This window comes from Myotis lucifugus, unplaced genomic scaffold (assembly GCF_000147115.1).
Source record: "Myotis lucifugus unplaced genomic scaffold, Myoluc2.0 scaffold_228, whole genome shotgun sequence".
Lineage (NCBI taxonomy): Eukaryota > Metazoa > Chordata > Mammalia > Chiroptera > Vespertilionidae > Myotis > Myotis lucifugus.
In genome coordinates, this window is record NW_005871276.1 from 96322 (window position 1) to 116689 (window position 20368).

The following is a 20368-nucleotide window of genomic DNA, read 5'->3' on the forward strand; positions in this document are numbered from 1 at the left end:
CCCCGTTGGGCCCTGAGATGGCCAGGCCGGGCCCCTGGCCGAAGTCTGAGTCCTTTTAGCTTCTTGACATGCACCCCTTTTCCCCCTGGGACCACCTTCTTTATGTGTATCGACCAGGGAGGTGCTGAGCTCTCCAGATTGGGGACCCCCAAATCACACCTCTCTCCCTCTAGCCGCGGTCACCGTCCTCCATTCCCCTCCTAGAAGCAACAAATGACCACCCCTAACTGGCCGGCCTTGGGTTTTCCAGCCTGAGCTGGCTTCCCTCCCGCTTCTCTCTCTAGCAAACCGGAAAAAGGGTCCTGATTTCCCGTCAGGTGGGGGGAGGCGGGCTGGAACTTGGATCATGATCCTTAAATGTGAGCAGTGCCTTTGACTTCTCCCTCTCCCCGTCGCTGCCTGCCCCACCCCCTTAATACATAGCATTTTTATCATCCTTAAGACAAAGTAGCTGGCAAAATATTTAAGCGATCCGAAAGAAATGTTTTTATTTGCCCGCGTGCTAACTGGGTTATCTGCCGATCTTGTTTATGAAATTTGAGGCTGCCTCTCCTGCAGTCTGTGCCACTCTCACATCTTCCCCGGCTCCCATTTCCATATTTCTGCGTGCATGTTCTTTGTTAATCACTTGGCAAGCGCTTATTTGAATATTAAAAATTTCTTTAATCATCAAAGGCAGGAGCACAGTCTCATGAATATTCATATTTTTCCCCCTCCTCATTACCCTGCAGTAAAAGCCAAACAGCCATCAATCGCCCTCATTACAGGCTCTGGCGTTTTGATTGGCTGCCGGCTGCCCAGAGCTTTTTTATTTTTTTATTTTTTTCCCTTCTCCTATGAGCTGTCTCTTACCTGCCAACTACCAAAAAAAAAAAAAAATCAACAATGCAAGAATAAATTTCTCTGGTTGAAAAGCAACTGCAAACTTGTCACACAGTCCTTGTGGCTTGCTGCTGCCAAAGCGGCCAGCAGCACTACCTGGGCCCCTAAAAAAAAAACAAAAACAAAAACAAAAAAACCCAGGAAAAAATAAAGGGGGGGGGGAGAGAGAGAGGAATAAATAAATAAATAAATAAATGGAGAGAGAGAAACTTGAGCCTCAGCGATGAATATTTGTCAAGAGAGTTGACGTAAGTTTCATTTGCATAATGACTTTGTACTTCTGCATTAATAAAATTTGCATATGAAGCCATGTTAATTACTCCTGATCATGCTTTTTGCATTCATGCATAGTAATTTTCTCCGACTTGTGAGAATTAATGTCTTGGCATGGGGGGAGGGGCGCGGGATTGTCAGGTTTCCTTGCCAGTGGCCCTCACTCGCAGGCGCTGGCTCCCTGTCTGTCTGTCTGTCGCCCTCCTGGGTCTGTGACTCATTTTTGCACTATCCGTAGGAGTTCTTGGCTTTAAAAAATGTATCCATGGAAAGGCACCGGTAGGGAGAAAAATATACATCTGCACAGTGTAGTCCAGAGCCCGTCTCCTGGCTGGGATCTGTCACCCTCCCACCCACGTGGGAGGGTCGCCCGAGGATTCAGCCTTGGGAAAGGCTCCATTCCCCTCAAAACCGGCCCCGCGTTCCCAGAGGGGTTTTTGTGTCTCCCCGCCCCGGTGGGTGTGTGTGTGTGCGCGTGTGTGTTTGCGTGTGTGTGTGCGCGTGTGTGTGTGCGTGTGTGTGTGTGTGCGTGTGTGTGCACCGGGGAAGTGGGCATGTGCGAGGAACGAAGCCGCACCATCTGCAGGGCCCCTCAGGAAGGGAGAGCGGGTTACACCCCCCCCCCCCCTCGGAACGATGCATTAAAAATTACCTTACACCCTGATGGGGAGCTTAAGAAACGTTTTGGGGTTTCTGCCTGGGCATCTTCGTGCCTCTTTGTGCAGATGCACAGAGTGAGTTGCCGATGCCCCTGAGCCGTGTGGTGCTGGGCACCCAGCCTCGGTGTCCTCATCTGTGAGAGGGGGGGGGGGTCATGTTACTGACTTCCTCAGGTGGCTGCTGGGCTTAAATGAGATGATATATGTATTCACTGTTTATTTCTCTTTCCCAAATGAAAGTGAGCTTCCATGATAAGCAGGCCAACCAGCCAGGGGTTTATTTTTAAGCCGCCTGGATCCCGGTAAAGCCGGGATGGCGTCTCGGCGTCCCTCTGCCACATACCACCGCACACGTGCGTCTGGTCCGGTTCCAGCGGGGAACCCGCCGAGACCTCCAAAGAAATTTTTTTTTTTTTTTTTTTTGCAGGAGGGCCCTGCAGGGCTCCCTAGGGTGCCTTTCCATGGGGAGGGGGGAGGGAGTTCCAGAAAGGAAAATAAATAAATGAATGAAGAAATGAATGGATGCATAACCTAAACGAACAGGGTGACCAGTTATTGCGTGTTCACTAGAAGCTCTGTTCCAGCCAGGCGTGTCCGGACTGTCCTTTAAAGGCGGGAGTCTGAGAAGTGACTCACCCAGGAAATGGCAGAGGCGAGATCAGAACCCAGGCCTCGGGCTCCCAGGCAGCCTCTCTCTGAGCTCCCGGCTTCCCGTGCACGTGTCAGCCTCTGGTCACAGGGTCTGAGTGCTCTGTCAGGGGTTCTGGGTCCCTTGGCTGCACTTTATTTTTTTTTAAATATGTTTTCTATTGATTTTTAGAGAGAGAGGAAGGGAGAGGGATTGAGAGATAGAAACATCGACGAGAGAGAAACATCATGGATCGGCTGCCTCCTGCACGCCCCGTCCTGGGGCCCGAGCCCGACACTGGGGCACGTGCCCCAACTGGGAATCAAACTGCGACCTCCTGGTCCACTGGTCGATGCTCAACCACTGAGCCACACTGGCCGGGCGCTGGCTGCACCTTTGAAGGCAGACACGCTTTCCTTGAGAAGGAACCAGAGCTGGGAGGTGGCCTGGGATGAGCAATGAAGCCAGAGACAGTCCTCACGTTGGCCTTTAGAAGAAAACGGAGATAAGATTCATAGAACAAAAAATTCACCATTTTAACCATTTCAAGGGTACGAGTCGTGGTTTTGAGTGTAGTCACCGTGTTGGGCAGCCATCACCACTATCTAATGCCAGAACCTTTTCATTCCTCCGAAAGCAACCCCGCCGTGACCCTCTCACGCCCCTCGCCGCCCCCCATCCAGGGCTCTCCCTGGATTTGCCTGTCCTGGACTCTCCCCACACGTGCGATCATACAGTGGGCGGCTCCTTTCAGCACCTTGGGCTTCTGCCCCAGCTTCAGGCCAGGACTTCTGGAGTCGCACCCTTGGGCAGGCTTACACTGCTCCAGCGGTGACCGCCCCCCCCCGCCCCCCAAGCAGGGGTTCTCTGCAGGCAGGTCAGGATTGGGAGCCCCTCGCCTTGCCGGCCCCTGCCCGGGCTCGGTGGAGCCCGCCTCCACCTGGGAGCAGGTGGACTTGGCTAGGGGAGATTCCTAATGAGGCGCTGAGGCCCCCCAGGGGCAGCCCAGCCCCCACCCGCTGAGTGAGGATGGCTGGACCCTTCCTGACTCGGGCCTGAGCCTGACCTTCCCAGAAGGAGAGAGTGTGGCTGGACTGTCCTGTGGTCCTTCCTTCCAACCACGGAGGCACAGGTTCTGCTTGCTCCCGCCTTGGGCAGTGCCACCAGCACCGGGGGCTCTGCTGGTTTTCTCAGCCCTGGGAAATGCTGTGGCCTCACCCAGAACCTGGGGACCCACCCATGTTTGCTCGTTTGCAACCTCCGATGGCCTGGCTGAGCCCACAGACCCTCCAGCTCCCCTTTCCCCCACAGCCCCTCCCTTTCAGGATCCAGGGCCGCCCCATCACTCCACCCCACTGCAGGGCACCTCCAGGCTTCAGAGACGCAACTGCGTTCAGGTTCCCAACCTCCATGAGCCTCCGCCTCCCCGTGGGACGGGGATGATCTTCCCTGCTGAGCGGGTGGCTGTGTTCGGTGTTTCGCTCAAAGCTGCTGTCACAGCCACGGGTGGTGCAGAGCCGCCCGGGGTCGGTAGGCAAGGCCTCCGTAGTGGACGGGTTCTCAGGCCAGGACTGGCCGGGGCAGGCTTCTAGGAGGGGGCAGGTGACACCGGCCTCAAGTGCCGACCCTCCCTGGGGCCTGTCTGGAATCTGGGCCATTGCCTTCTGCTCTGTGTCTGTGGCTGGAACTGCGTATGGGGCCCTCGCCACACCCTTCCTGGGCCTTGAGCTCAGAAGCATCTCAGGGCCCTGGGCGTAGCCTGGTGGGAGGTCTTCCATGGCCCAGAGGGGCCCAGGTAGTGGGGTTAGCTCTGACCTCCTGGCAGGACATTGGCAGGTCTTCTTAAATGCCCTGCTGCCCCTCCAATCCTGGGTTACAGACAAAGCACCCTGGTTCTGCAGCCAGGCAACCAGGCTGCTGGTGTGTACAGCTTTCTGGGGCCACGTCATCAGTTTCCTGGTCTGTGCAATGGGTATCGTATGCCTCACCCCAGGGCATGTTGAGAAACTCACGAGCGGTGAACACTGTGGCTCCTGGCTCGCAGCGGGTTTGCAGGGCCCTGTGGCTGGCTCTCTGGATGGAGGATCCCGCGTGAGGCCGTGGAGTGGGCAGACGCCCCCCCTGCAGACCTGCGTGGGGCGGTGAGCAGCGTCGGGCGGCCTCCCTGGCAGAGCCGGCCCAGGGCCCAGCTGCCTGTCGTGTTGTTGACGTTTTCTTTTTGTCTCTCTGATGCTTCCCCGCTCAATTATTCACCCAGGGAATTTGGGCTTCTTCACTTGTGGTTTTGGCAAGGGCTTCACACAAATGTTTTGCCCTGGTGGTCTCTTAGCCATTTAAGATAAACGGCCAAATCAAATGCAGGCCGTGCCGGGGAGCCGAGGCGAGGCAGGCCCCTGGCCCTGCGTCGTGGCCATCGGACCAGGGAGGCGTGAGGAGGGGTGCTGGGCAGTGCCAGGCTTCTCTTGGGGGTGTTCAAAGCCTCTGAAAGGCCTGGGGGCGTGGGTCGCCGAGGAGGGCCTCGGGCTGCAGGGCGGCACCAGCTGGCCGTTCGCCAGGCTGGAGGCTAACCGGCGCCCGGCGCTCCGAGGTGGACTGGGGGAGGCCGGGCCTGTCCAGACAGCCATCCGATAGAGCAGGCGGTGGCCTGGAGTTTCCCGGGGGGGTGGTGGCCCAGATTTTTGGGAACAGATGCCCAATGGGGCCTGCTCCCCAGCACTTCAGAAGCCCCCCCCCTCCCATAGGGGGACCTACCTGGGAGTGGGCACCCTGACAGCTCCCTGCATTAGGCCCTCGGGGAGGGGAGCCTGGCCCTAAGACAGCCCGACCTGGCAGCTGTGGAAGTAGCACCCCCAGGCCCCTGCCTGTGCCCCGGTGGTCTTCCCTGCGGGGCCTGGCACCCTGGAAGGGCGGCCTGCAGCCCTCTGCCCCGGGCCCCTGTTCTGCGCCCCGAGCCCCGTGTACAGTCCAGGGCCCGACTGACCAGTCTTTTCTATTGTTTTTTCTCCAGGGCCGTGCAGGCCTGCCCAGCTGCCCGCGATGGCCCCCATAGCTGCCTCCTCCTCCCACCCTCACACATCCGTGATCACCTCACCTCTGCGCGCCCTGGGCGCTCTGCCGCCCTGCTTCCCCCTGCCGTGCTGCAGCGCGCGCCCGGTCTCGGGTGACGGGACTCAGGGTGAGGGGCACACGGAGGCTCCTTTTGGATGTCAGTGTCAGTTGTCAGGTAACAGACGCCGCGGTGGGGGGGGCGGGCTCCCGGGGGTGGTGGGGTGCACCCTGGCAGAGCTAGCAGCTGCCTCTCCCAGGTGGGCCGGGGCAAGGTGGGGACCCAGGGGGGCCGTGCAGCCCCTGTCCCAAAAGGCATTTTCGGGGGGGGGGGGGGCTCCAGGGAAGTGGGGGAAGGATGCCCAACAGGAACTGAGCACCAGTGCCTGGTCCCCATGGGTCAAGGAGGTCCCCACGGCCTCCGCCCATTCTGAGTGTCTCCCAGAATGCACCCCAGCCTCCAAATTCCATCTCGTTGGGCTGTTTAGCTAAAGCTTAATTGGATAACGCTTAACATCTGAGGTTTTCTTCTGCCCTCGCCACTGCCACCCCCTCCCGCTCCCCAGCCACTGCCCCCCCCCGCCCCCCCCCCCAGAAATGGCCAGGAGAAGATTCCATGGGGGTTGTCTGTGTACATTGCCGAGCCGGCCAAAATGCGTTTCTCTTTGGGAGAATATGTTGCCCATTAACTTTGAGGGGAAAAAGCACTTTAAAGGAGCCTTTCAGGGGGATTTCATGGGGGGGGGGGGGTGTGTTAAGGGGCCTGGGCAGGGCCATGTGTTTACTGAAGGGCTGAGCACCTACTGTGCGCCTGGCTTTCGGTTGATGAGGCTGCCCATTTTACAGATGGGCACACAGGGGCAGTGAGGTGGTGACTCAACCTGGCCACCATTACAACCACCAACCCCCTCCCCACCCCCAGTCCCCAAACAGAAGGCCACCTCCTGCTCTGGCCTGGGCCCTGGTGTGTGCGCCGTGTGCCTCTCCAGCTGTGTGCGGCTTCTCGGCCGCCTGCCTGGTGTGCAGCACATCCCAGGTGGTGGACACACCTGCTGTCCGGTTTCCAGGCGGGAGAGGAGAGGGTGGGTGCAGAGCGGGGACACATCAGGATTTCTCTTGACGTGGGTGGTGGGAGGAAGGTGATTTTATTGGGCAGGGTTTGCTTTTAGTTAAAGCTCTTCCCGGGGAGGGTCCCTGCTGGAGCCCCATCTCTGTGGAGGGCCCCAGGCGGCCCAGCTCCAGGGTCAAGTGCTCGCTGGGCCTTGCTGCTGGCGAGGTAGCCTTCCCAGCATCCCCTCTGACACATGGTGGCATCATCGGGACTGGGTTATGCCTTGATCGCACCGAGAAGAATCGCCTGGGAGGGGTTCGCATAGAAGTCACGCGGGCCTGGTGTCCAGGGTGCCTGGGGCTCCTGTCCCAGCTCGTAGGTCTGTGCTCTGGTCCCTGCTCGCTGAGCGCCGGTGCCTGCGCTGTCTGGGCGGCTGCCCTGCTCTCATGGCTTCCTGTAAGGAGTGCTGCGGGCCCTGCAGCCACTGCGGGGTAGGGGTGGGGCGAGCTATCAGAGATCAGCCCAATGTCAAGTTCTGTGGTGCAGACACACCATCTCCTCGGCGCTCAGGGCTCTGCTTAACCCTCTGCCGGCTCCAGCTCTTCCTAGAAGCAGCTGTGCTGTGCGGGAGCTGTTCCACCCCCATTGTGCAGACGGGGAAGTAAAGCCTCAGGCAGGGTGGCTGGGCCAAGGTTGGGGCCCTGGAATTTGTCAGCAGGCTGCCTCCTGACAAGGCTACCCTCTGCCTACCGAGTCACATGCCTCTGCCTACATCCGGGGGATGTTCCTCACACACCTGCTCGCAGCCGCGGTACCACCTGCTTCCTTGTAAGGGCTGTGCATTGAGGGCCTACTGTTTGCTGCCTTGTTCTAGACACTTTGTGTGCATTCTTGAGTTTAATCCTCACAGCAGCCTTAGGTAGGTTCACTCCCCACTTTACAGATGAGAGAATGAGGCTCAGAGGCATTGAGGGCTCACAGCTCTCATTCATTCATTCATTCATTCATTCATTCATTCATTTACTCATCCATTCCTCCACAAAACGCCATTTCTTGGGCACCTCGTTTGTAGACACTGTGCACCCCAGACGGAATCAGGCGAGGGGTCCCTGCCCTCCCGCTGCTTGTAGTCTGGCGGTGGTGGGAGGAGCAGGAAGGGGACTGTACATCCCTTTAAAGGGGATGGAGGAGCAGAGGTGGGATTTGATCCTGGGCTGCTCAGCCAGCACCTGTTCCATCTTTGGCGTTGCCTCCTCAGTGTGAGGCCTCCTCGGGTTTTATAGCTCGATGCTATGAGGACTCAGAGACCGGAGCAGCCCCCAGAGTTGATGGCAGAGGGGTGTCTGTGCCTGGGGTCCCTGGGACCGCTCCTCCTGACCCCAGGGGCCCGCTCTCAGCCTCCAGCGCTCCACCCCGATTCCCGGCACTATCCCCTTTCATCGCCGGGTCGCCATGAATCAGCTGCGCCAGGTCGCACCACCGTATTTTCCGATGAATTTCAACCTGCAAATATCCCGTTCCTGTGGAGTTTGTCCCTCTGTAGCTTCTGCCCCTGGCACCGGCTGTTTGCTTCAGTGTGTTTAGTGCCTGTTTAATTAGCAGTTGCAATGGAGTCATTACATTCCCAGTTCCCCGTCAGGAGGAGGCAGGCCTCTGTGCAGGGGGGAAGGGGCCGCCGGCCGCACTGTGTCTTGTCCCTTTCCGGATCTGGACACACTGGACCTCTCTCTTCAAATTAATACGGAAAACCCCTGTGTAACCGCGTTTCGAGCAGGTTAATTGCCTGCCCGGGAACATGCTCGCAGCTCTTTATGGAAGGGTGTGATTTCATGGGGGAGAAGACCACACAGGCATGGTGCTGTGGGCCTCTCGGGCTGGCGGCACCCCACAAGCCCCGCCTCCCAGGACCCCAACCCAGACCCCTTTCTGGTGGTCAGGGTGGGGGAAGGGACTTCTTTGACCCCTGCGCGTCCGTTGCTCTTTGACTCGCTGAGATAACGGGCAGCCGAGTCCAGGCGTTCCTAAGAAATGAAGATTTTCCTGAGAAATTCCACGTAGGGACTTCTCCAGGCCGCCCGTGGAGTCGAGAGGTTCAGGCTGTGGTCCTGGCCCTTCCTCTACCTGGCTGGTGACCTTGAACAAGTGACCCCCCGCCCCCCCACCCTGAGCCTCATTTTCCCCATATATATATATTCATACACCTACATATACAGGGTGTCCCCCCAAAATGTGTACAGACTTGAAGAGCTGATAGCTCGGTTTTGAAAATGAAATGCATTTTAATAAACACGGCCTTTACAATGATTCAAAGTGTGTGTATACATTGTTGGGGACACCCTATATAGCTGTGATATAATGTTACAGTTAGAAACGGGGCTCCTTATATTGATCTCTGAAGTGGGTCATTTAGGCCTTTCCGTTACAGTTACTGTGGATGGCTGGGCCTGGGGCTTGGGGAGCGTGCCCTGGAGGCGTCTACGATTCAGAGGCAGACACGAGAGTGTGTCAGACCTGGGTGAAGGCCGCTCTGTGCCGCATGGCGGTGTGACCTTGGAGAGTGTGACCCTGGAGAGGTGTGACCTTGGAGAAGTCATTTCCTGCCCCTTTCCTCCGTTTCCCCACCTGCAACATGGGGGTGGTGCATGCTCTGAAGGACTGTTTGGAGGATTGCATGAGGTCATAGGTCAGGAGTGGAGAACTGTGCCCCGTGCTGAACCCTGTAGACATCGCGACTCACTGGTGAGCAGATGGGCTTCAGAACACGGCGTGGTCCGTGTCTGGCACCGCGCGGACTCTTCCTTCAAGCCGGACCCCGAGGCTCCGTTCTGAGCGGCAGATCCCCTACCAGCCTTGGGAGGTAGAGAAGGAAGCGAGAGACTTGGCTGCGTATCTAAAAGCCGCCAATGGTCAGCAGCCACACTGATTAATACATGAGTTTGGTGGAGCTCCAGGGCGCATGCAAGACCACACAGGACCCCAGCTCGGGGAAGCGGGAGCGTTCGGGTTTAATGGAAGGAGTCCGCTGCTGTCACTGGTATCTGCTGAAATCACAGGGCCATCCTGTAAAGTTAAATTCAATTTACTTTTCTACCGAGAGCCTGCTTGCTGGCTGTGTAACCAGGCGGGGGTTTCTTGGCTCGGGTTAAAGGGACAATAAAGATAAAAGAATACCTGTAAGTAAATAGGAGGGTTTAACCATCATTTCCCCCTCCTTCTGCTATATCCCAGTGTTCATTTGTGTTGGTTTTTAAAACCGGGCCGTCCAATGGGACGCCGTGGACTGGACCACCCTCGCCGTGGAAGCTTGGTGCAATTAATACAGTCTGTCTGGAAAGGGGCCTTATTTCTGGAAGCTTTATGTTAATGATATGGTCTGTGCTTTGCACATTTCATCCCAGAACAAGGAGCGAGCTGCAGTTGCATTCTGGACTGGGTTTGATTAGCACCGGAGGATCCGTGGGCAGCCACGGGGGCCGCGGGCCGAGGTGCAGCGCCCGCCAGGCCCGCGCCGGCGCACTGCCTCGACCCGCGCAGGGGCGCCGAGGTGCCCCAGTGGGGTGTGAGAGCCTCCATGGAGACTCTGGAGGGAGGGGTGAGTATGGGGTGAAGAAGAAGAGAAGTGAGTGTGGGTGAGGTGTGTGGACGGAAGCACTCCGATGCGGGGAGGTTCGGGACATGTTCTTGCGCCTCCCTTTGCAGAGTCGCGTTTGTAGATGGGTCCTGGTTGGCCAGCCAGGTCTCAGGGCCGGTGGGGGCTGGCTCACTGTAGAAGAAGGGCTCTCAGGGGAGTTATTAAAAATTTAGAGTCATTCGTACGCCTTGTGATGTCTGCACCGCCCCAAGGGCCGCAGGTCCAGCAGATGCCCCCCAGCGGGGACGTCTGCACGCCAGGCCCTGGATTCTGCTGCGGTGTCCGTCTGCTTCTGAGATCACACCAGCGCCGACCGCCGGCCTTGAGCGCCCACCATTGGAGAACGTGCTGGGAGAAGCCGTGGAGAGCTGCACGGCCCCCAGGGTAGAGGGAGCCCCCTCTCCAGGCTGGTGGAGGTGGCCCAGAGCCCCAGGGCGTGAGTGAACCCCAGAAAGTCCCCTGTCTGGCTGCCTGAAGTCACTTCTCCAGCACCAGTGGGGGCTGAGGTTGCTGGGGAGCAGGGAAAGGGGTGGGGGAGGGGTTGAGGCTGCCCAGCGGGGGGCGGGGGGCAGGGGCACCTACCAGTGTGACCATCCTTAGATAAAAGGGCTCCCAGCGAGGACATCCAGACGGAGACCTGCAGCCAGGCCAGATTCCATGCGAGCCGGCCCCGCAGACCCTCTGAGGGCAGAGCTAAATCAAAGAGTTCTGCTCAAATCCGTCCAAGATGTTGCTGCTTTTCCTGCTCTGACAGGAGAGGCATTGGAAGTGCAGTTTCTTTCCTTTTTTTTCTTCCCTTTTTTTTTTTTTATAGCTGTCTTAAAAAGGAGTTTGGCTGTTTAGCACAGCTGGTGCTCATTACATTATGCACTGGCAATAAAATAGCATGTGTAATTAATTTTTAATGCAGCCTGGATGCAGCACTTTAAAGCAGTGAGTGGATGTGAATAGCCGGCACTGGCCACCAACACCAGAGATCTCAGAGCGAGGCCGCCCCCCGTTCCGCAGCTTGAAAGGGCGCCCGAAAGCGGCGGGGGCGGCCGGCGCCCTCCACGTGGAGCCCAGTGGCCCAGGACCGGGCTCACCTTGGTGGCCTGAGGCTTGTATGAAGCTTTAACGATGTAGGATCGGGGGGTCCCGGAGGGGTCATCTCATCCAACCCCTTCATTATCCAGACGGGGAAACAGAGAGCGGGGAAGAGGCCACACGCCGTGTATGGCTGAGCTGAGCTGGAGTACACCCCTCAGGCTCTGCCCACTAGACCACATTGCCTCACGTAGTTCATTTTGAAGACGGAGGGGTCTCACCGTCCCGCTGAGGCTGCGGGACACGTGCCGCTGGACTGGGCAGCAGATAGGTAGCGTTGGCCTTGGGGAGCCTCACATGCTTAGCCCCTGGGACTCTCAGCTTGGCCGTCTGCGGTTGGAACACGCTTCCATGCGTCTCTGGTGCGAGCCGTTCTGTGGCCGCCCCATCTCCTCGCAGGGCTTGTGGGACGGATTCCCGTGGGACAGGAAAGGCCATTGTGGACACATGTTGGCAGAAGGGCCGCAGGTGTCGCGGGAAGCTCCAGCGAAGGGGCCATGCTTGGTTCTTATTCTCCGGGGCACGGCGTGACCCTGTGACCTTGGCTAGCCACTGCCTTTCTTCACGCCTCAGTTTTCTTACCTGGGAAATGAGCTCTCCCTGCTCATCATCCCCGCATTGGGGGGCCCGCTGACCGGCCCGCCAGCATGGGATGGCCACAGCCGATCACCAGCACGTGGGGCAGCAGAGGCGAAGGGAGGGGTGAGGGGCAGGAAGAGAAGGAGGCTGGTTATTGAAAAGCTTCGAGTGCCGCGTGCTCTGAGGATGACGTGGCCGCCATCTCTCTGACAAGTCTCCTGTCAAGGGACGGGGAAGGAGGGCCCACGGCCCATCAGTGCTCCTGGGGTTGGCAGCTGTCATCAGCAAGTGCCCCGAGGCACCCTCACCCTCATGACACCCCTAAAGAAGAAGCCGCCGCACCACCTTATGCTCATGAGTTTACTGGAGCTCAGAGAGGCCAACCACGTGCCCCGGGTCACACAGCACACGAGTAGCAGAACTGAGATGGGGACTCAGGTCTGCCTGGCCCTGGCATCATGCTCACAGCTGTCCCCTCCGGTTGGGCTGCGCGGTGGCTCAGAGGCGGGCAACGGCAATGCGCCTTCCCTGGGAAATCAGACCCCATTCAGAAATGGGCCTGGGGGGGTCCCCCAGGTCTGCCTTCATCACCAGCTGTCCTGGTGCCCGATCCTGGGCCAGACGCTGGGGTCGGAAATGAGCTCAGTGGGGCCCTTCCCTTGAGGGGGTCCCGGTGGTGGGGGCTGCACAGCAAACATGAGATGTACATCCCATGATGCCATGCTTGACTGAGGACAGATGGAAGGACTGGGCTAGGGGATCTGGGAGGAGTCGGGGTGCATGGAGTTTCCTGCTGGGGAAGATGAGGCTGGGGAGGGGCAGGCTTCTTCAGTGTGGGGGGCAGTGACAGAGACGGATGTGGGCGTCTTCTAGGAGGGGTGCCGCTGACCCGACCAGCCTCCACTGGCCCTGGCTGGTCCCCCCGGAGGGGGGGGCGGGCGGTCCGAGTTGTCAGCGACTTAAGGGGACACAGAGTAACTGGCCCTCAGACCACCCGAGGGGAGTTTTGATGTTGAAGCAGAGGCCTGGGGTTTGGGAAGAGATTTTCTCATCACACCCCCCTCCATTTGGGTCTCTGGGGTCTGGCTGGGAGGCAGGGACTCGGCGCTGGCCCCGCTCCAGCCTCCACCAGGTCCACGCATGTCCCGGTCACTGTCTTCCCAGCGCTGGGCGGGCCCGGGAGACGGGGGTGGACGGTGAAGACCCGGAAAGGTCACGGTCGCGTCCTCCAGGGAAAGCAGGACAAGCTCACAGATCTGTTCGTGCCCCTTCACTTGTGTGCACCGCCCCCCGGAAACAGTCTCTCTTCACTCGAGAGAAGCAGCTGCCGTCGCCCCTAAAGCTCGAGGTGTCTGTCTCCTTTGGTGGGGGAACAAAATGTACTTGTCCTTTCGAACCCGAGGGTCGGGCAGGGCGGAGAGGCTGTGTACTGTGCATATTTCACAATCAAACCCAAGTAGTCTAAACCATGAAATATCGTTTATCCAAACATAATCAAGGCTGGCCAATTTCATCCAAAAAGCAGCGGGAAGAAACCTTTGGTGGGCAGGGGCCCCGCTGTGTGGGGTTCCACGTGCAGCCCGCCTTACACCTGAGGCGGATACAAGCTGCCCGTCACTTGAGTCCCCTCCTTGGGAGTTATTTAATAACCAAGAGCCGGGGGGTGGTGTGTGACCACGGTGTGTGGTCGGTGGGGGTGGAAGCATCAACCATGATTTCCTCTCCCACCAGGTTTCTTCTTACCCTTGGCAGTGAAGCCACCAGGTCAGGGGCGGGCCACTATTTCTGTGCCCCCACTGTGCGTCACTATTTCTGTGGCCCCACTGTGTGCCACTATTTCTGTGTCCCCACTGTGTGCCACTATTTCTGTGTCCCCACTGTGCGTCACTATTTCTGTGGCCCCACTGTGCACCACTATTTCTGGCTCCCACTGTGCGTCAGGCCTTCTGCAGGGGCCTTTGCAGACATTTAAGCTTCCCAGCAGCTTCTCTCTTAGGAAGGTAACCTTGTATAGTTCACAGGTGAGAAGACCAGAGAGGTGATGTGACTTGCCTGAAATGGCACAGCTCGTAGATGGCAGAGGTGGGATTTGAACTTGGGTCTCTTTGGGTCTGGGGGCCACAGCCTGCTCCTCCCCTGGCTTTCTGGCTCATGGGCTGCCCGCCCACTGGCCTGCCTGGCTGGGTGAGTGGGAGCAGCCGAGAGAGAGGAACCAGCTAGTGGATTACAGAGCTGTGCCAGCTGGCTGTGCCCGGATAGAAAGAAGACCTGCATTTTATGATTTCAGCGAAAAGGATCCGAGGGCTGGGACTTCTCAAAGGAGGTTAATGCAAAAACGGAGTCACTAGCTGCAGACACAGGGACGGTTGGAATCGTCTCATAAATCTGGACATTGTACATTATTGCCTTTGTTAATAAGAGGTGAGGCATGGCCGGCGGGAGGAGCCGAGTTTAACCAGTTCTTGCGGACGAGGGCTCCCTTTTCTCCCAACTCCTTGCACTTTATTAACAAGCACCTCCTTTATTCTCGGTTTCATAGTAAAAGGAGCCATTGCTTGAAGGCCCACTGTGTGCCACAGCCTCTGTACGCGCCATCTCCATGATTCTCACGGTGGTACGAGGGTATGCCGCTGGAATTGTTTTCATATTGTGATCAACCACTCAGAACAGAAAACTGGCCATTTTAGCCACTTTTCGGTGTACATTCGCATTGTTCTGGTCCCAGCACCACCATCCATCTCCAGAACCATTTATCATCACAAATGGAAACTGCCCCCCCTTAAGCTTGAACTACCCCCCCCCCCCACAAAACCCACAACCACCATCTACTTTCTGTCTCCGTGAGTTGACTCCCGGGCCCCTGGTAGAAGTGGAATCACACAGTGTTCGTCCTTTGGTGCCTGGCTTGTCTCACCCGGAGCGTCCTCCAGGTCCGGCCCATCCATGTTGTCGCGTGTGACAGGCTCTCCTTCCTTTTCGAGGCTGAGTAGTATTCCACTCTGCGGACGGACCACGTCTGTTTGTCCACTCGTCCTGTGATGGAGACTTGGCTGCTTCTGCCTCTTGGCGGTTGTGAGTGATGCTGCTGTGAGCATGTGCACACAGTGGTTCGGGACCCTGCTTTCCGCTCTCCGGGGTTTATACCCAGGAGAGAAATGGCTGGATCCATGGCCATTCTATGTGTCACCCTTTGGGGAACTGGGCCCCTCCCCCGCTGCCTTTCGAAATGGCCGCACCATGTTCCATTCTCACCAGCAGTGCCCAAGGGCCCAGGTTGTCCACATCCTCACCTGACCGTGGAGTTTGCTCTCAAGGACCCAGAGTTGGGGATGTGGACAACAACTGGCCCACGGTAAGCGGTTAATACACCGGAGGGTCTGGAATGGAACCAGCTTCCCCTGGGCTTCAGGCTCGGTGTCTATAGCCACTGTCCTGGGCACCTCCTTCGGTACCTTTTGTCTGAGGGTCTCTGACCCCATGGCGGCCCTGTCCCCACCATGACTGGTTCTCCGCAATCAGCCAAACATCTCTCTAGCCTGAGTGTCTGGGGAAGAAAATTCTGCAAGTGGACAATCCCCACTTTCTTCTCTGCTGTGTCCGCAGGGCGTTGGTTTGGGTTTGGTTGAGCAGAGCCATGAACCTGGGAGCGAGGGAGAGCTGGCTGGCCCCAGGGCACGCCCCACCCCTCTCTGGGCCTCTCAGGGTCTCCCATCTCCTGGGCATCATCACGCGGCCTTCCTTCCCTGACGGGGCTTGTGGGGGGACCGAGGGCGCCTTCCTGGGTCTTCGGCTGTGATGGGTGCTCAGGTTCGTTGTTGAAAGGGACAGTGAGGGTTCTCTGGGGCTGGGACTTCTCCCGGTTGCTCTGTATTGCTCCCTAGCGCTGTCCTGGCAAATGACCCGGCTTCCAACAACAGAAATGTTCCGTCTCTCAGTTCTGGAGGCCTGAAGTGCAGACTCCAGGTGTGGGCAGTGCTGGCTCCTCCTGCAGGCTCCGGGGAGGACCTCTTCCTGCCCCTCCCAGCTCCTGGCGCCCCAGTGGCCCGGGGCTGTGGCTACTTCTCTCCAGTCTCTGCCTCTGCGGTCCTGTATCCTCCTCCTTGGGGTCCCTCTTCTCCTCTCCTGGACAATTAAAATGAAAAGGACAACTATCCTGCCTGGCTGGTGTGGCTCAGTGGTTGAGCGTCGACCTATGAACCAGGAGGTCACAGGTTCGATTCCCCGTCAGGGCACATGCCCCGGTTGCAGGCTTGATCCCCAGTAGGGAGTGTACAGGAGGCAGCCGATCAATGATTCTCTTCGTTGATGTTTCTATCTCTCTCTCCCTCTCCCTTCTGCTCTGAAATCAGTAACAAAATATTTAATATAAAATAAAAGGACAACACTCCTTGGGTTTACCGTCCACCCGGATAGTCTGGGATGATCTCACGCCAGACCCTGGACTTAAGTACATCTGCAGTGGCCGCTTTTCCAGAGAAGGTCAGAGTCACGGAGTGGAGACGTTCGGTTATGGGCATTTCATTTCGGGGACACCCTTCCGCCCATGACATCCTCCGTGCTGGGCTGAAGGCCCTTGCAGGGCAGCAACCCCAGTTGGGTGTTCTCGTGAACCCCTGAGTCTGGGACAGGTTCTGGCATCTGGGGGCGCCCCAGATGTGTGCTGGGCTGCACCTGGAGATGGTTGCACATGTTCCCTCCCCCAGGAGTCCTGTGTTTCTCAGATGCTGCTGCCTCTCGGAACACCCAGACCACCATGGTTCACGGAAGGTGGTGTGGCCCCCAGTCCTGCCCTGTGCCAAGTCAGAGCACAATTATTAATAGAGAGTGGGGTGGCTTAAAAAAAAAAAGCCTGCGATGATTATTGTGAGAAAAAATTAGCAGAGTTGAGTAGGAGCTAAAAATAGCTGGACACATACTTGCCTATAATCTTTTTTTTTTTTTTCAAGAAAATGTAATTATTTTTGTAAACCGACTCTGAGAAGCCAGGAGTATTTTTAGTCTGCATCTTCCAAGATGTTGTGCATCTTTTCAGGAAGAGCAGCCTGGGGCCCCTGGAGTGTGATGCCACGTCAGGCTCACAGCGGGGGAGGGTCGGGAGGATGGTCCACGAGCAGCCTGGCCATGGCCTCCGGGGGATGTCCCGGCCACCCCTGGTCAGGTGGCTGGTCAGGTGGGAGGACTGTAGTCGCTTCAGCTCAGGAGCCAGGAGGCCTGGGGTCTCCCCCGGGGGAAGCTGGCCTGGCCATCCCGCTGTGAGCCGGGTCTGCGTAGACCTGTACGACACAACCCAGATTTGAGGGAAACATTCCATGGCTTTTTCACTGGGAGCCAAGCATTGCCTCATGTAATTTTCTCCCTGGTTTTTCCCATTGCCTCTGCCAGGGGCCTTGGGTCTGGCACGGACCCCATAATGAAAGGCCCCGTGTGTTTGTGTGTTTATATGTTGAGTACATGTATTTGTGCGTTCATGCATACATGTGTATGTATGTGTGTTTGCATGTGGGTATAGGTGATGTGTTTGTGTTTATAAGTGAGTATGTGTTTGTGTGCATATGCATATATGTTTATGTGAGTGAGCATGTGTGTATAGGTGTATGCATGTGTATGCCTATGTACGTGTGTGATCACATGTGTGTATGTATGATATGTGTATTTGTGTTTGCATGTGTATATATGAGTGTGCATATGCGTATAGGTGTGTGCATATGTATGTGTGTCCTGCCGTGTGTGTATGTGTATATTTGTGTACATATGTATACATATGCCCCCGTGTGCGTGCACACGTATGTGTGTGGTGGGGGAGGAGCGCCCCCGCCCCCACAGCTGGTGCTTAAGGCAGAGGCCCTTCGGGACTTTTCTCCCGGAACTTGGCAGTTCCTCCTGCGTTGCAGTGGGCACCTTGGTGCTTCAGGGCTCAGGCCCGAGGCCTTGGAGGGCGCTTCTCTCTGGGGGTGAATTTGTTTTCTCAGGACTTCCTGGGGGAGACCTGGTCCCCCCCCGCCCACCTCATAGGCCAGTCCTGTGGGTCATCCTCCCCAGGACTGTGTGCCGGGGAAACGCCAGCTTTTGAGACGGATAGCCGGGTCACGTCCTGCCTCGGACATTATGAGCCCTTTGGCCTTGAGGGACCTTATCTTCATCAGCCTCAGTTTCCTCGTCTGTAGATGAGGATGGCAGCGACGAAGTGGGACGGGCAGCAATGATAACCCGGCACTTTACTAAACGCGGGCTTCATTCTCCACATCCCTCGCCCCAAGCCTGCGAGGAAGGCACCATCGGCCTCAGGTGAGGAAACTGAGGCCGTCTGCACAGAGAGCCCGAAGCTCTGCTCTGTTATACTTGAGAACCTGCCCTGTCCATTGCGCCGCCTTCAGCAGCGGCTGGCATAGGAAAGGAGGGGAAGAATGGCAAGTATCAGTATAATATTTTTATTGTTGTTATAACAATAATTGTTATTATCAGGTTCATCATCATAGCCGTTTCCCGGGTGAGGTATGTCCGGTCCACCCGGCTCTCCCCGCTGTGCTGAGGGCCGCCCTGTGACAGCTCTGGTGTCCGCCCTGTTCATCCTTGGGATCGGACAGGCCTCCGACCAGCATCCCTCACCCCCTCTGCCCCGTCTTCCCTCCTGCCTTTGGGTCTGTGTGCGTTTGAGGTCTCACATAGCCTTTCTCTTCTCATTGAGATAACGAACACGGTATTTCCAGAACCGCTGCACTGAAAGTCAGGTGCAAAGCGATGGTTTTCATTTCTCTCTCTCTCTCTCTCTCTCTCTCTCTCTCTCTCTCTCTCTCTTAATATGCACCTCTTTACGGAGGGATTGGCTGAAAGCAAACAGCTAATAACCTATGGATTTATGGAGCCGGCGCGAGCAGGCTTAATAAGCTTTTATACCTGGAACCAGCATTCTGCCCCTTTAAGTTGAAACTCCAGCTTGCTCGGTATTTTACGGTGCCTGGTTTCATTTATGCTGGAGCCAGACTTACTATGTGAGGGCCGTCCGCATGCTGGAATTAGTCTTAAGCTTGCTTCTGTGGCGTTGCCAAATTCCATGTTTGTGTTTTATTTAGAATTCTTTTCACGGCCAGCCGATTCTGTTCCGGCACACACAGGCGCTGTTGCGCCCCATGGAGAAAATAAGCAAGCTTGCGTTTTCTTTGGCAGGGGCCGCGGCCACAATAGACTGCGGTCTCCGAAACATTTTTTAAAAGCTATTTTAACCCATAACAGATGCATAAAGTCGGCACAGGCATGCCAGTTTTCTTAGTTTTAATTAAAAAATAATTGCAGTCTAATGGGATGTTAGTGACACATTTGGATGAATGGTGGGTGACATTATCTGCAACTTATAAATGAGTGCTTCTCCCGTGGCCAGAGCAGGGGTGGGGGGAGAGTTGGGGAGGCGGTCTGGATACCTGTTCTTTCTTGCATGGTGGGGGCGGGGGGCGGGTGGCGGCCTGGGCACGCTGGGGCCCTGTGGAAGCCATGGTGAATGGTGTGCAGCACTCTGAAGGGACATCCCGTTGTGGCCGGCCATGGTACCCTAGAGCATCCTCCACCCCAAGTGCTCCATGGGAAATTCTCACCTGCAGGGCTCTTCAGTGGCGTGAGGGCCGGATGGCGGCACCCAGATGCCATGGCCTCAAGCCAGCACCTGCTTCTTGGCCCCCTGATTCCTCCTCTCCTTCTGGAACCATCCAGCAGCTAGAAGCCCTGGGGACCTGCTGGGGGCCATGTTACTAAGAAGGTGCGGCTGAGAAGGTGAAGAGGCAGAAAAGCAGTGCCTGGCCAGGGGCTGCTGCTCGCGAGAAATCTGCACCCCAGACACTCGCCCTCGAATCAGTCTTTCTGTAAAACCTCACACTCGTTGGGCTCCGGAGTGGGTGGGCTAGAGCGGGGACTCAGGGGAGGGACGTGGACACAGCTCACTGGCTGTGCCAGGAGGGACGGGTCGGGTTAGGCACGGGCATTTCTGGAGCTTCTGTGATGTCTCGTCATGGAGGTGAGGAACGGTACCTCCACTAACCAGGCAGTTGGGAGTGGCGACAGGTTATGTGACCTCTGAGCCCTGCTTCTGTCAGCACTCCCCTCCCCCCCCTGTCCCCCGGGGGTGAGGACTGGGCCTGGGGCTCAGGAGGCGGGCGCCGTAGGGTCGGGGTGCTGAGGCCGTCCCCTGTGTAAGAGGCGCTGGAGCTATGTCATCCCCAGCCTTCGGAGAGTGGCAGGAAGCCAGAGCCCAGCTGGGCCCTGGGCCCTGCGTGCTGGTGGCCGCCTCCTGCCCTGCCCACACCGCATCCCCTGCCCAGTGCCTGTGTGCTTCTAGGCGGGCATGGCCCACAAGACCGGAGGGACTGGCCCCAGGCCACCGGCTGAGCTAGGCCCCCAGGCCCCACGCTTTCTCCTGAGACCTCCCACTCTGCCCAGGCCCGCGGGGGTCCCATCCCGTGGAGAAGGGCGGGCTGGGGGCCTTTGTTTTTCCCTTTGGGGTGGCGGGCCTTATTGTTGTCGGCGGAGTAAAATGAGTGTTTCTTAGA

The 20368-nt window shown here is 57.4% G+C and overlaps 1 protein-coding gene across 1 annotated transcript in view; it reads left to right on the plus strand.

Moving 5' to 3' along the window:
- Window positions 1-20368, plus strand: part of BCL11B (B cell CLL/lymphoma 11B) — a 92475-nt gene that overhangs the window by 32433 nt on the left and 39674 nt on the right. The window contains 1 exon segment of the mRNA XM_023762019.1: window positions 5450-5665. Within this exon segment, the coding sequence (XP_023617787.1) occupies window positions 5450-5665 (216 nt within the window).